The sequence below is a fragment of the Phragmites australis genome, chromosome 1, assembly GCF_958298935.1.
Source record: "Phragmites australis chromosome 1, lpPhrAust1.1, whole genome shotgun sequence".
Taxonomy (NCBI): domain Eukaryota; kingdom Viridiplantae; phylum Streptophyta; class Magnoliopsida; order Poales; family Poaceae; genus Phragmites; species Phragmites australis.
Genome location: NC_084921.1, coordinates 11092962 through 11106714, shown reverse-complemented (window position 1 = coordinate 11106714; position 13753 = coordinate 11092962). Strand labels below are relative to the sequence as shown.

Genomic DNA, 13753 nt, shown 5'->3' with positions numbered 1-13753 from the left:
TGTGCCGTCAGTGGCTTTAAATACCCACCGGCAGCAGCGTGCCCCGAACGGGAGGGGGAGCACGAGTTCTGAGACACCATAAATGGAGAGGGCGTCATCATTTCCTCTGGGCGAAGTGACCGAGGCTAGAAAATGCGTTGCACGCCCGGTCATTCGTCACCATAAATGCACTGGCAACGGGCGCCGTGGAGAGGGTCCACCGGGCAGCTGCAGAGCGGCCCAGCGTGCCCGCCCTGTCTTGTTCCCCTGCCACAGCAGCGCGGCAGACGGAATGCCTCGGCCCTTACGACGTTATCCCGAGACGGGCAGGATGGCACGGGATGGAACCCGTGCAATTAATAACCCCACGCCCCTCTGCCAGAACGTGGCAGGAACTGACGCTGAGCGCGGCGGGAGCAGTTGGAGGTGACAGGCCACGCACGCTCTTTAAATACGGCCTTGGGCCTTTGACTGGCTGACACCTCATCAGTGGGCCCCTCGGGGGCCATTGCCAGGGGGCTCCCTGGGTCGTCAGGGTACCGAGTGCTCGGGGGTCGCCGTTCACCTCCCCGAACACTCTCTCCCGAGAATGCCCTTTCTTGTCGTCAGGGTACCGAGTGCTCAGGGGTACTGTTCACCTCCCCGAGCACTCTCTCCCGGGCACACTTGTACGGATCCTCGGGGAACCGAGTGCTCGGGGGCTGCTGCACGCAGCCCCGAGCACTCTCTCCTGGAACTTCCTTCGGTGGGTCCTCGGGATACTTAGGTGCCCAGAGGGCCACCGCTAGCGACCCCGGGCACGTTTCTCCCGGTACTTAGCTTTCCTGGTCGTCGGGGGACTTGGGTGCTCGGAGGTCACCGTACACCTTCCCGAGCACTTTCTTCCAGGTGCTTAGACTTCGTGGATCATCGGGGAACTGGGGTACTTCGGGGACCACCGACTGTGGCCCCGAGCGCCCTCTCCCGGGACTCGATCTTTTTCACCTTGCGGGAGAGACTCCGCGGGATGGCACCATGTGGCGGATTGCTGGCCTGGCCTCGGGATTCGGGGACCCCCGGTTCCTGATACACCGACAGCCGTGATTGATCATATCAAGTGGTTTCTAGCGGCCTCCGAGGAGGCAGGTGGCCTTGAGCAGAGGATTTGCGAGACCGTCGAAGACCATCTTTTTGAGGTTGGAGTCTCCAGTGCCTGCCTAGCCCTTGCCTATGTCAGCGAACACTTCCTCGACCTGGACCTCTTATCGGCAATCGCTCCGGTTTTGAGGGTACTTGGATGTCCGCGGAGGAACTTGGCGTCCAGGCTGATTCGTTTTTGTATGCCATTCGTTCCTGTCTTTGGATTGTCCGGTTCAACCCTCTCAGGGGAATTTTTAGGTCCTAGGAGGAATGTCGTTGGTTCGTCTGGAACCAGCCCCCGGGCTTTGTAATGACAGGCATTGGCCTTTTATGTGGGTCTTTTTCGTGTATGGTCTACGACCTGGTGATTGGTCGCGGAGCTCGGTCGGAGAGCCTGGTTGCATGGTCGCTGGCTGGTTGCGTGGTCGCTGACTGGTCGTGCGGGGTGACCACGGTTCCAGAAAAAAGTGGCATACAACACCTACTGATATCTTTCCAGCGTGGGTCCACCTGCGAGGGGACCCCACTATTCTTTACACCGACAGTCATTGTATAGCCAGATATGAGTTCTTGGGTTCAGTTATGTCTTCTTCAGTGAGGGAAAAAGCTGAAGTGGTTGAATCTAAGGATTGTAAAAAGCATTTAATTGATTACTAGAAGGATCCAAGCATAAGTGTTGATAGAAGGATTCAGTGACAAGCCTTCAAATGCTTGGATTCAGATCAAGCAAAAATTGCTATGGAAGAAGTACATAAAGTTATATGTGGTATACATCAATCAGCACGTAAGATGAAGTGGTTATTGAAAAGAGTTGAATTCTATTGACCTACTATTCTTAATGATTGCTTCATGTATTATAAGGGATGCAAGACATACCAAAAGTTTAGTGAGATTCAATTAATTCCTGCTGCTATGATGCACCATATTATTAAACATGGCCATTATGAGAATGAGGCTTGAATTTCAATGGTCAAATACATCCTCCATCATTTAAAGGTTATCACTTTATTTTGGTGACTACTGATTATTTTACCAAGTGGGCTAAAGTTGTTCCTCTTAAGAACATGACACGTAAGGATGTGATTGATTTTATTTTAGAGCATATTGTTTATAGATTCGACATTTCGTAAACTTTAACTACATATCAAGGTACTTCATTCATGTCACATCATGTACATAAATTGCTGAGTCATTAAAAATTAATCTTATCAATGCATCTCTATATTATCCTCAGACTAATGGTCAAATCGAGTCTAGTAATAAAATTTTAATTAAATTTATAAGAAAAAAATAGAAGAACACCCTAAAAGATGACACGAAATTCTATTAGAGTCTTGCATTGGGAGATGAAGCTGCGAGTACATATTCGAACTGGTAGCACAGATCGATGAGCACAGCAACGGGCAACCCAGGAAGGCCGGTTATTTGTCCTAAAAAAAGGAGGAAGGCCGGCGGCTCAAGCCTCTCCCACGTCCCCATGCATGCGTGTCATGTGAAGCACTGGATCAGACCTGAATGCGCCTGATTCTGAATTTAATTTCTGATGCTGTGGATGCATGCATGGTGCCCAGCCCACTGCAGCAACTGGCACAATCTGCGGGAGAACATCAACAATCTGGTTGGTTTCACAAGATATTGTTCATAAACAAGCAAAACTTAATAACTGAAAGCTTAATTCATAAACAAGCAAAACTTAATAACTGAAAGCTTAATTCTGCTAATAATTCAATGTTATCGTACAATCTTAGGTTTAAGCCCTGAAAAGTCGATAGACATTTGCAGCTCGACTAAGAGATGGAAAAGAGATGAACAATGTGTTTCTCATAGCACTGGTTAGGACACATCATCTGACAACGATACACATTTCAGGATCTTCTTTGAGGTGTTTTTCAGCAGCACAAGTCATCGAGTGATGGATTACAAGGCAAAGTCCACAAATGATGGGATTTCATGCTAAATAACCTGGTGGATCTGAAAACAGCCGGTCAAGTAAGCATAAAGGCTGATGGAACTTGCAGATACCATCTCATCAAAGTGACGTGGCATCTTCGTGACTTGTAAACACAATGAAGGGCAATGTCTGGCGCCTAGACTTAAGTGGACAGTAAACAAAAAAAAAACTATATTTTCTAGAGAAGAATGGTACCTCAAACTCCTCAGGATGCTTGTCAGTTAGTTTCATCCTTGTCATCCATGGGCAATCCCCTGTGAAGTGATTTATCATTTGTCAAGACTCATGGGGGGAGGGAGGGAAGAGGAAGAGTGCAGGGGGCGGGAGGGGGGATCATACAGTTCTTTCGCCTCAAGTTTAAGTTGATCAATGTGATTCTGCATATCAACACAGGCAGTTTGAATAGCTATGTTCTTTTGACACAGCTCTTGCCATTCTATTGTCAGGGCATGGAGCTGTCCTCCAGTGTTTTGCTGATCAAAAACAGATTATGAGTTAGCTGTGAATGTGTAGTATGATCATGATCCATATTTCCAACAATGAGTGCGGCAAATTGTTACCTGGTGGAATTTCCTCTCACGGTTGACAGTTTCTATCCTTTCATTGTATTCTACAGCCATCTTTTGCATCCTACACAATAACAAGTTACCAGATGCTGGTGATGCTAAAATGGTATATCAATGTCTTAAGACCGTGCACACCAATGTTTCACCTATTTAGAGTCATGGTGACCCGTACAGTTGAAACAAAAAAAATGTCAAAATGCTACAATGGATGTGTAAACTGCACTATGCTACTATCATTGACACGTCACACACATGAGACCAACAAGATGTGATACAAACACATCGATTTTTCTTGTCTTGCACATAGAGCAACAAGATCAGCTCCAAATTCAAGGTGATATAACGCTGTCAAAGAACTCATGGACATAGGACAACTTACCTAGACAAAACTGATTCCATTTGTCTGTTCTGAAGCTTCCAAACCTCAACACCATACTTCAGCATAAGCTCCAGATTCTCTATCCTGCAAACAAACTTTATTTTAAAACTAAAAAAACTCTGTTTGCCAATGGAACAACATTAATGGTTACTCCATTTTTAGAAGGAATCAACACATTTTAAGATTCATATTCTGAAGTACTTTTGAATAAACATTATTTGTAGTTATCAACCATACATATTTAAAGAAATGAATGGGAAAAAAAAATCAACTTTTGATATCGTGCCAAGTCAAACACGCTGATAATGAGTACTAAATACGAAATATTCAGACAGCCACCTTGCTTTACACATCTTTAGTGGAAAAGCAGCGTCAATATCCTGAGCACAGCACTACAAGAATGATTATGGTTGCTTCTCTGTACCTTGCTTGAAAGTTGAGTATGACTTCCAAACAATACTGCACAATAGTCATATTCGTAACTTGAGCTGTTACAGAGCAGCTTCCTTAGTGCTCGCGTAGAGCTGCAGATAGGTATATCTACTACAGAGATGCCAATACATAACCCTTGATGCCCGAAAGCAGTAACAACTAAGAAGCCTTACCTTATAATTTGATGCTGTAGCTGGCTCTGAGCATTTCGTAAAGCCTGCCTCCAGGCAGCGACATCATTCCGCTTGTTCATTGGAGGTGGCTCCAAACCATAGCGGGACATATCTAACATAAAAGGAGGTTTGCCAGCCCTAACTCGTTCGTACTCTTTAGCGAGCATAGGATGATTCTGAAACAAAAGTGTTAAATGAGAACATGACATACTTCACATAAACAGCAACATGCATAGAAGTTATATGAAAACTTGCAAATATCTTGGTACACATTACTGTTATAAAATAGCATTTTTTTAAAAAATTAAAGGATATCACAGATATCTATGGACACAATGATAATGAAAAAATTAAGTTAGTAGCTTCACCAGGGTCCAATTTAACTCCGCCTATGTTGTCTCGACATAGCCGGTCCCAAGCCCGGGTAAAGGAGGAGGGTTGTGATAGGCTTGGCGAGCCAACATAAAACTCAGCCACTCTTATGGAGATGAAACCCGAAAGAAAATCGTTAGGGCATAACCCTCTTAGCGACGCGCCACATTGGAACCCGGATGTGGTGTTAAATGAGCAAGGGTCGGGCTGTCACCCCCTTGGTGGCGCGCCGTATCTTGATCTGGATACGGTGATAAGTGGGCAAGGATCGGGTCGTCGCATCCTTAGTGGCGCGCTACATCGGCGCCCGGGTGTAGTGAAAAATGAGCAAGGGTCTTCGCATTTGACTCGACGAGTGCGAAGGGTAAGGAATCTAGCCGAGCCAAGTAGGATTCGCTTAGGTAGCTGGAACATAGGGTCCCTGACGGGTAAGCTACGGGAGTTAGTTGATACAGCGGTGAGGAGACGGGTTAATATCCTATGCGTCCAAGAAACCAAATGTAAAGGACAGAAAGCGAAGGAGGTGGAGGATACCGGCTTCAAGCTGTGGTACACGGGGACAACTATAAATAAAAATGGAGTAGGCATCTTGATTGACAAGAGCCTCAAGTATGGAGTGGTAGACGTCTAAGAGGCAAGGAGACCGGATTATCCTGGTCAAGCTGGTCGTTGGGGACTTAGTTCTCAATGTTATCAGCACGTATGCCCCTCAAGTAGGCCACAATGAGAGCACCAAGAGGGAGTTCTGGGAAGGCCTGGAGGACATGGTTAGGAGTGTACCTATTGGCGAGAAGCTCTTCATAGGAGGAGACCTCAATGGCCACGTGGGTACATCTAACACAGGTTTCGAGGGGGTGCATGGGGGCTTTGGTTATGGAAGCAGGAATCAAGAAGGAGAGGGTGTCTTAAGCTTTGCTCTAGCCTACGACATGATCGTAGCTAACACCCTCTTTAAAAAAAGGGAATCCCATCTAGTGACCTTTAGTAGTGGCCAACACTCTAGCCAGATCGATTTCGTCCTCTCGAGAAGAGAAGACAGGCGTGCTTGCCTAGATTGTAAGGTGATATCTGGAGAGAGTGTTGTCCCTCAACATAAGCTTTTGGTGGCTGACTTCCGCTTCCGGATACGTGTCCAGCGGGATAAGCGCGCTAAAGTCGCTAAAACGAAGTGGTGGAAGCTCAGGAGGGAAGCAGCTCAAGCTTTCAAGGACAGGGTAATTAAGAAGGGCTCTTGGGAGGAAGGAGGTGATGCAAACAATATGTGGATAAAGATGGCGACTTGCATTCGGAAGGTGGCTTCCGAGGAGTTTGGGGTGACGAGGGGAAGTAGAAGCAAAGCAAAAGATACCTGGTGGTGGAACGAGGATGTCCAGAAGGTTATCAAGGAGAAGAAAGAATGTTTCAAACGCCTACACTTGGACAGGAGTGTTGACAACATAGAGAAGTACAAGGTGGCGAAGAAGACCGTAAAGCGAGCAGTGAGTGAAGCAAGAGGTCGGACGTATGAGGACCTCTACCAGCGATTAAACACGAAGAAAGGGGAAAGGGACATCTATAAGATGGCCAAGATCCGTGAGAGGAAGACGAGGGATGTCAACCAAGTCAAATGCATCAAGGATGGGACAGATCGACTTCTGGTGAAGGAAGATGAGATTAAGAATAGATGGCGAGAGTACTTCGACCAGCTGTTCAATGGAGGAGGTGAGAGCTCTTCCATTGAGCTGGACGACTCCTTTGATGATGCCAACAGGCGTTTTGTACGAAGGATTCAAGAGTTTGAGGTCAAGGAGGCTTTAAAAAGGATGAAAGGAGGCAAGGCAATGGGCGCTGATGGTATCCCTATTGAGGTGTGGAGATGCCTTGGAGACATAGCAATTGTATGGCTAACTAAGCTTTTCAACCTCATTTTTTGGGCAAACAAGATGCCCGAAGAATGGAGGCGGAGTATATTAGTACCAATCTTCAAGAATAAGGGGGATATTCAAAGTTATACTAATTACCGTGGGATTAAGCTGATGAGCCATACGATGAAGCTATGGGAGAGAGTCATTGAACACCGCTTACGAAGAATGACAAGCGTGACCAAAAATTAGTTTGGTTTCATGCCTGGGAGGTCGACCATGGAAGCTATCTTCTTGGTACGACAACTTATGGAGAGATACAGGGAGCAAAAGAAGGACTTGCATATGGTGTTCATTGACTTAGAGAAGGCCTACGATAAGATACCGCGGAATGTTATGTGGTGGGCCTTGGAGAAGCACAAAGTCCCAACAAAGTATATTACCCTTATCAAGGATATGTACGATAATGTTGTGACAAGTGTTCGGACAAGCGATGGTGACACCAATGATTTTCCAATTAAAATAGGACTGCACCAAGGGTCAGCTTTGAGCCCTTATCTTTTTGCTTTGGTGATGGATGAGGTCACAAGGGATATACAAGATGATATCACATGGTGTATGCTCTTTGCAGATGATGTGGTGCTAGTCGACGATAGTCGGACGGGGGTAAATGGAAAGTTGGAGCTGTGGAGACAGATCTTGGAGTCGAAGGGTTTTAGGCTTAGTAGAACTAAAACTGAGTACATGAGGTGCGATTTTAGTACTACTAGGCACGAGGAGGATGAGGTTTGCCTTGACGGGCAGGTGATACCTCAGAAGGATACCTTTCGATATTTGGGGTCGATGCTGCAGAAAGATGGTGAAGTCGATGAAGATGTGAGCCATCGAATCAAAGCCGGATAGATGAAGTGGCGCCAAGCTTCCTGCGTCCTCTGCGACAAGAGAGTACCACAGAAGCTAAAAGGCAGGTTCTATAGGACGGCAATTAGACCTGCGATGTTGTATGGCGCAGAATGTTGGCCAACTAAAAGGCGACATGTCCAACGGTTTAGTGTAGCGGAGATGCGCATGCTGAGATGGATGTGTGGCCACACAAGAAAGGATCGAGTTCGGAATGATGACATACGTGATAGAGTTGGTGTAGCACCAATTGAAGAGAAGCTTGTCCAACATCGTTTGAGATGGTTTGGGCATATACAACGCAAGCACTCAGAAGCACTTGTACATAGCGGAAGAATAAAGCGTGCGGATAATGTCAAGAGAGGTCGAGGTAGACCAAACTTGACATGGGAGGAGTCTGTAAAGAGGGATCTGAAAGACTGGAATATCACCAAAGAACTAGCCATGGACAGGGGTGCGTGGAAGTTAGCTATCCACGTGCCAGAGCCATGACTAGACTTGCAAGATCTTATGGGTTTCATCTCTAGCCTACCCCAACTTGTTTGGGACTGAAAGGCTTTGTTGTTGTTTGTTGTTGTTGTTGTAGTAGCTTCACCAGGGTCCAATTTAGTAGGAATGATTATTAAACAGTATAAAGTTTTTTATGTTAAAATTAAACCAATTTCAAACCAGGCAGTTTTCCGATTCTTGTTATTTAATACTCAAGTTCTACTAGAGATAAATACTTCATACAGCCCATGTTTGATCCTCCTTCAACCATTCATACAACAACAAACAACAACACAAAGCCTTTATTCCTAAACAAGTTGGGGTGAGCTAGAGATGAAACCCTCCAAACATTCATCCATTCAATAACTGTGATTGATATGGGGAACATATAAGGGTTCTTTCTTCTTGAAAACAGATTCACCAAGTTGTTTTCCACTAAATTGTACGCCCTAGCATAGGAGTAGCAAAGAGTGAAATCCAACATAGGATGAGGAGATGAGGAGTACGCCCTAGCATAGCAGTGGCATGGAAACAAAACATATCCTCAATGTCATGACCAGATGAGGAGTAAGTTCAAACATCAATCCAACATCAAACTAACCCAACATAAATTCCATTCTGCGCTTGGATTTGCTACCTGGACCCAAGTACAGATCCAACATCGGAACTAGATTTCCACATAGAAGTAGTATTTGGAAAAACTACACCCAAGAGAAGTATATCCCAGCTAAAACAGCAATCTTAAAGTAAGGACTCACAAAACTACGCTAAATATCACACCTTCTACGTCCAAAGTTCAAAATTTAACGGCTAAATTGAGAAGGGATTATCAACTATAACATCAACATCACTAGACAATAACGGTTCTAAACAAGGGTAAGCTCCGTTTATTCAGCCAAGTTCTTTCACTTTTAACTATACACCTCTAAACCCTAGCTCCCACCTTAGAACTGTAAAAGCAGATCGCACAAGAACAAAGAAACAAGGCCATGCTAAATCCCTAACATCGCAAAACAGCAGCACAACGATATGACATCGAACTACTTAGCTCCTAGAGACATAAAAAAAGGGGCGAGAAAAATCTTACCTCGAATCCGGCGGCGGGGACGGGGGGCAGGTCGCGGAGGAAGTCGGCGGGCTTGCGTTTCCCTCGCCGCATCTCCTCCTCGACGAGGCGGTCCACCTCCCGCTTCACCGCCGGGTCGCCGTAGTCGCCGTCGATGTAGGGCAGCGCGTCCACGGCCTCGGCGTCCGGCGGCGCGCGCCACGGAGACCCCACGGGGTTGGACGGCGGGGCCTCCAGCATGAGAACCTCCCTCGTCGCCGACGACGAGGCCATCGCGGCGGCCGCAGTCGCAGGCGAGAGGCGAGCGGGAGAGAGAAGGTTACCGCGCCGGCGGAGGGAGTACCAAGAGAGGAAGTGGCGTGGAAGAAGCGCGCCGTGCTTGGGCCGTTCGGACTTCTAGGTGGGCTGTTTTGGTAGGCCCAATTGAAGGCCCATTTAAGTATGTGGGCTGAACCAAAGAAGGCCTCACTAGGCTTATATCTGGAGGCCCGAACATAGATGGGCCCTTTAGGCCCAGAAAGCCCGGACCATGTGAGCCCGATCCGTGAAACACTCGGAACACAATAAATTTCACAATTCCTGCGACGTTTGGACGTTTCTCTGAAAATTTATACAAATTTTCTGCGTATTGAACAGGCCATTGGTGTTATACTTGAATTGGCGATGAAGATTCTCAACTGAGCATTTTTAGAGGACCTTTGAATCCCTTGTTGGCCGCTCACCTCTCCTTGCTGGGCAAAGAATCGGTCGGTTGCTTATGTTTGGTTTCATTTGTTGGATACCTCAGTGTTTGCATTTTCTAGCTTTTTCTTTGCCAGTCCGAACGAGCCAAATTGACTCTCTATCACTGGTAAGGCGAGCAAACAAACTAAGCACACCCAAAGTTGGATCCAAATCCTCTGCATTAAGCCAAATTTAAGATAGAGAAATACTGTTTACACAGTGAAATGTGTCTACTACTATAGTACTCTACATTAATTAATCATTTTTACTGGTAAGGCGAGCAAACAAACTAAGCACATCCAAAGTTGGATCCAAATCCTCTGCATTAAGTCAGATTCAAGGCAGAGAAATACTGTTTATACAGTGAAATATGTCTACTACTATAGTACTCTACACTAATTAATCATTTTACTGGTAAGGCGAGCAAACAAACTAAGCACATCCAAAGTTGGATCCAAATCCTCTGCATTAAGCCAGGTTTAAGATAGAGAAATATTATTTACACAGTGATATATGTCTACTACTATAGGATTCTACATTAATTAATCATTTTTACTGTAGCTACAGTAATAGTCAATCCGAAGCGTTCAACATGGATCGGACGGTTGAAATTTCTCATCCACTGCATATCACTGTAGATCTTTTGTAGTAACTCCTTCACTGCAGAGGATCCGGAACACCCTTAGTTGAGTGAACGGAAAGGAAGCTAAGTCTTTGGCTTTTGTTCTAGGAAGTAAAATCTATTTGTTACCAAATCTTTACTATTACTGATGTAGATCTAAAAATATATTACTAGTTAACTGAATAAGTCAAATCTAAAAAATATATGCTTTTTCTAAGAGGAAAAAATGTTTTTTAAAAGTCACCACAATGTGAGAAAAAACCTAACACCGTCACATGTGTTTATTTGAGAGATGAACTACCTAATCTGATTACGAGCCCAACCACCTCACTGAATTTGAGGAGTAGAGTGGATTGATCCACTATCATCTCGTGCCCCGTAGACATATACCAATTCTAAGAAAAAAAAAAGAATGATGTCATTTCCATAGCATGATATTGTGATATACGCCGTCCAAACTCCAAAACGAGTCGGTCACTTAAACCAAACAACCGTTGATTTTTTAATTAAAGATACATCATTGATAAAAAAAAAGGCATCGCATAGATAGGATCTGTGGTGTCTCCTCGAAGGCAAGTGCCAACTACACTGAAAAATATTCTCTCTTATTGTAAATATAGATCGTTTTAGTCTTCTCAACTATTCTCTAAATATAAGTCATTTTCAAATTTCTATGCATTTTTTTCTCTTTTGTTTCTTTCTTGCTCTTGTTTAATAAATACTATCACTCTCACAAATAAATAAATTATCTTTTCTAATACAGAATAAATAAGAGACAATCAGATCATTCGATCTATTTTTTTAATCCTCCTATATAAGCCTAAAACGACTAAAACCTCACAGGGGGAAGAACATGGTGACCAAGGATTTGCCTGTATAGCCTCTTTAACCACAGTATCGGTGACCGAGTTGCAGTGGCGGACCTAGGATTTTTTCGTAGGGTAGGCATCCAAATTTTTAAAGCTACAAATTCGATAAAAAAATATAAAATTTGACAAAAGACAATACAAATTCGGTATAATCTACATGCTATAAAACTCCGAAGCTATGCAGATATGCCACGAACATGACAGGCAAAATCACACTTTTTGCTAACCCTAAATTTTTTTACAAGCCAGTGGTACTATCACCCTCTAGACGAATAAGCCAATCAACACCTTATATTTCACACATCAAAATTCCTGGATCCACCACTGCTCACCACCTACCCTCCTTCCGGATGCATGCTCTGAATATCAATTAAAAGGTCTGCATGCTCTGCTTGATTGCACAAGCGATTAATCTACCAGAAACACGAGGGACGCACAAACTTCCTTGAACTAGCTCTTCGACGTCAGATATGCATCAAATCTCTAATCCACCTAATATATAACCCATGTGAGACAGAACTAGGCATCAGTTATACTAAATTCACCAAACTCACTGATTTCACCCAACAAATTATGATAGTGGCAAGCAAACGGCATCTGCTATTCACCAAACCCACAATCATAATGTATCTGCACCACAGCCCCAGGTTGCGCTACGCTACGATCGATCAATCAGTGAAAACTTTCAGCAGCCATGTGAAAACAACATAGCAAGGATCTAGCGTCCAAACTCTACGATGAAGCTCTAAGTTGAGATTTGTGTAAAGGGCTTTCTAATAGCTTAACGAACAGCACGCCAAAATAGAAAGCTGCACACTACGTAGCAGGCGCAGACGAACGCACCTGACTCTGTAGGAGGCACGGGTGAAGCGAAGGGAGGAGGAGCAGAGCCAGATGGTCCCCGCCACCAGCGCCGCCACGACGACCCACAGCCGCGCCGGGCCGCGCCGGCTGCGGAGCGAAGCCTCACCGGGGCCCCTGCGACCTGCGCGATTTGCCAAACCAATCACTTCAGCAAAAATCGCTGGGAAAAATAAACCAAAATCTGGGGGGAAATTGCCTCGTGAAATCGAGCGGCTCACCTGCGCATTGGGATCTTGGGGTTAAGGTTTGGGTGCGGACGGAGAATCAGGGCGCGAGAGCAGTTCAGATCTGGGGATCGAACCGTGAGGAACAAAGGGCGAGGAGGCGAGTCGCGGGCTCACGGGCCTCGCGGCGTGAGGAAGACCGAAACTGTCCGGTTTCGTTTTTTCGAAAAAAATATTTAACAACCGGGCTAAACTTTGGGCTGAACTTTGGGCTAGACCAGAGTAGTCCTAGGCCTACCAGGACTACCCTGTGGGTCCGCCCCTGCCGAGTTGGTTGTTGTGAAAAACCTGTGATGAAGCAAAAGAGCATATGCTCGCAGCTCACATCATCGTGGAATCCTACTTTCTCCGGGACACCGCACTAGCAAATCTCCCTCTCTCTCTCTGTGAGAGAAAATATCTCTCGAGGACCAGCAAAGGAGACATGATTGAGGTGGGGTGGGTGCGCACCATGCACGACTGGGCCAGCAGCGGTGGTCGCCGCGCGGCAGCCTGTCGCTGACACCTGACGCGCCAACAGACCAGACGACCGCTTGGCCGGCCGGCTTTGCGCGCGCGGGGTCGGCGAGCGGCGACGTTCCACGGAATCTGATACTCTGACTTTATCGATCGATAAAGTTAGTGACTTCAAATTGTCGTTAGTGATTAGATTTGAACAAGTAAACTGTTTAATTTGAGTGGACGGATCGGATCTGGTAGCATAGGCTCCTATAGTACTGGTGCTACAATATTTCTAGATATAATATCGTATTACAGTGTATTTTGTTACAGTATTTAAAGTTATGATACTATCTATTCTCTTATATTTTATTGTTTATCCGTGATTTTACTGTGCTAAAATAATCAGCTTATTGTCTCTGTATTTCCCATGATTAGATTGCTTTGAAGAGTATGCAACTTTAAATTAACATGAACTATTAGATTTGAGGAACGTGAACCATTGAATTTGAGTGGATGGATTAGATCTGATGTCACATGACAACTACAGTATTTCTAGTTACAATATCATATTACGGTACTTTTTTTCAATGTTGAAGTTCTGATACTGTTTATCTTCTCATATTTTACTATTTATTTATAACTACGTCGAATTAAAGTCAGAGAATACTGTTCATCCATAGCTTCACGGAACTAAAGTCGGATTTCGATTCACTTTCCACCGATTCGCTCCTCGCACTGCCTTT

At 45.1% G+C, this 13753-nt stretch overlaps 1 protein-coding gene across 1 annotated transcript; it reads right to left on the bottom strand.

Annotated features, from left to right (window-relative positions):
* Positions 1 to 2236: 2236 nt before the first annotated feature.
* LOC133909507 (pre-mRNA-splicing factor SPF27 homolog) lies at positions 2237 to 9618 on the bottom strand. The gene is made up of 7 exons (XM_062351966.1): positions 9289 to 9618; positions 4600 to 4775; positions 3995 to 4078; positions 3610 to 3679; positions 3389 to 3522; positions 3245 to 3303; positions 2237 to 2692 (listed from the first exon to the last, which is right to left on the bottom strand). The coding sequence occupies exons 1-6, from the start codon at positions 9538 to 9540 to the stop codon at positions 3267 to 3269; spliced, it is 753 nt and encodes a 250-aa protein (XP_062207950.1). The 5' UTR covers positions 9541 to 9618; the 3' UTR covers positions 2237 to 2692; positions 3245 to 3266.
* Positions 9619 to 13753: the final 4135 nt, after the last annotated feature.

Bases quoted from the DNA above. Each gene is read 5' to 3' on its own strand.
- LOC133909507 (XM_062351966.1), bottom strand. From the start codon at position 9,540: ATGGCCTCGTCGTCGGCGACGAGGGAGGTTCTCATGCTGGAGGCCCCG. The intron at 4,776-9,288 runs GTAAGATTTTTC...CTTTTGTTTCAG, and splicing joins TCCCCGCCGCCGGATTCGAG to AATCATCCTATGCTCGCTAA. The intron at 3,680-3,994 runs GTAAGTTGTCCT...GTTATTGTGTAG, and splicing joins ATGGAATCAGTTTTGTCTAG to GATGCAAAAGATGGCTGTAG.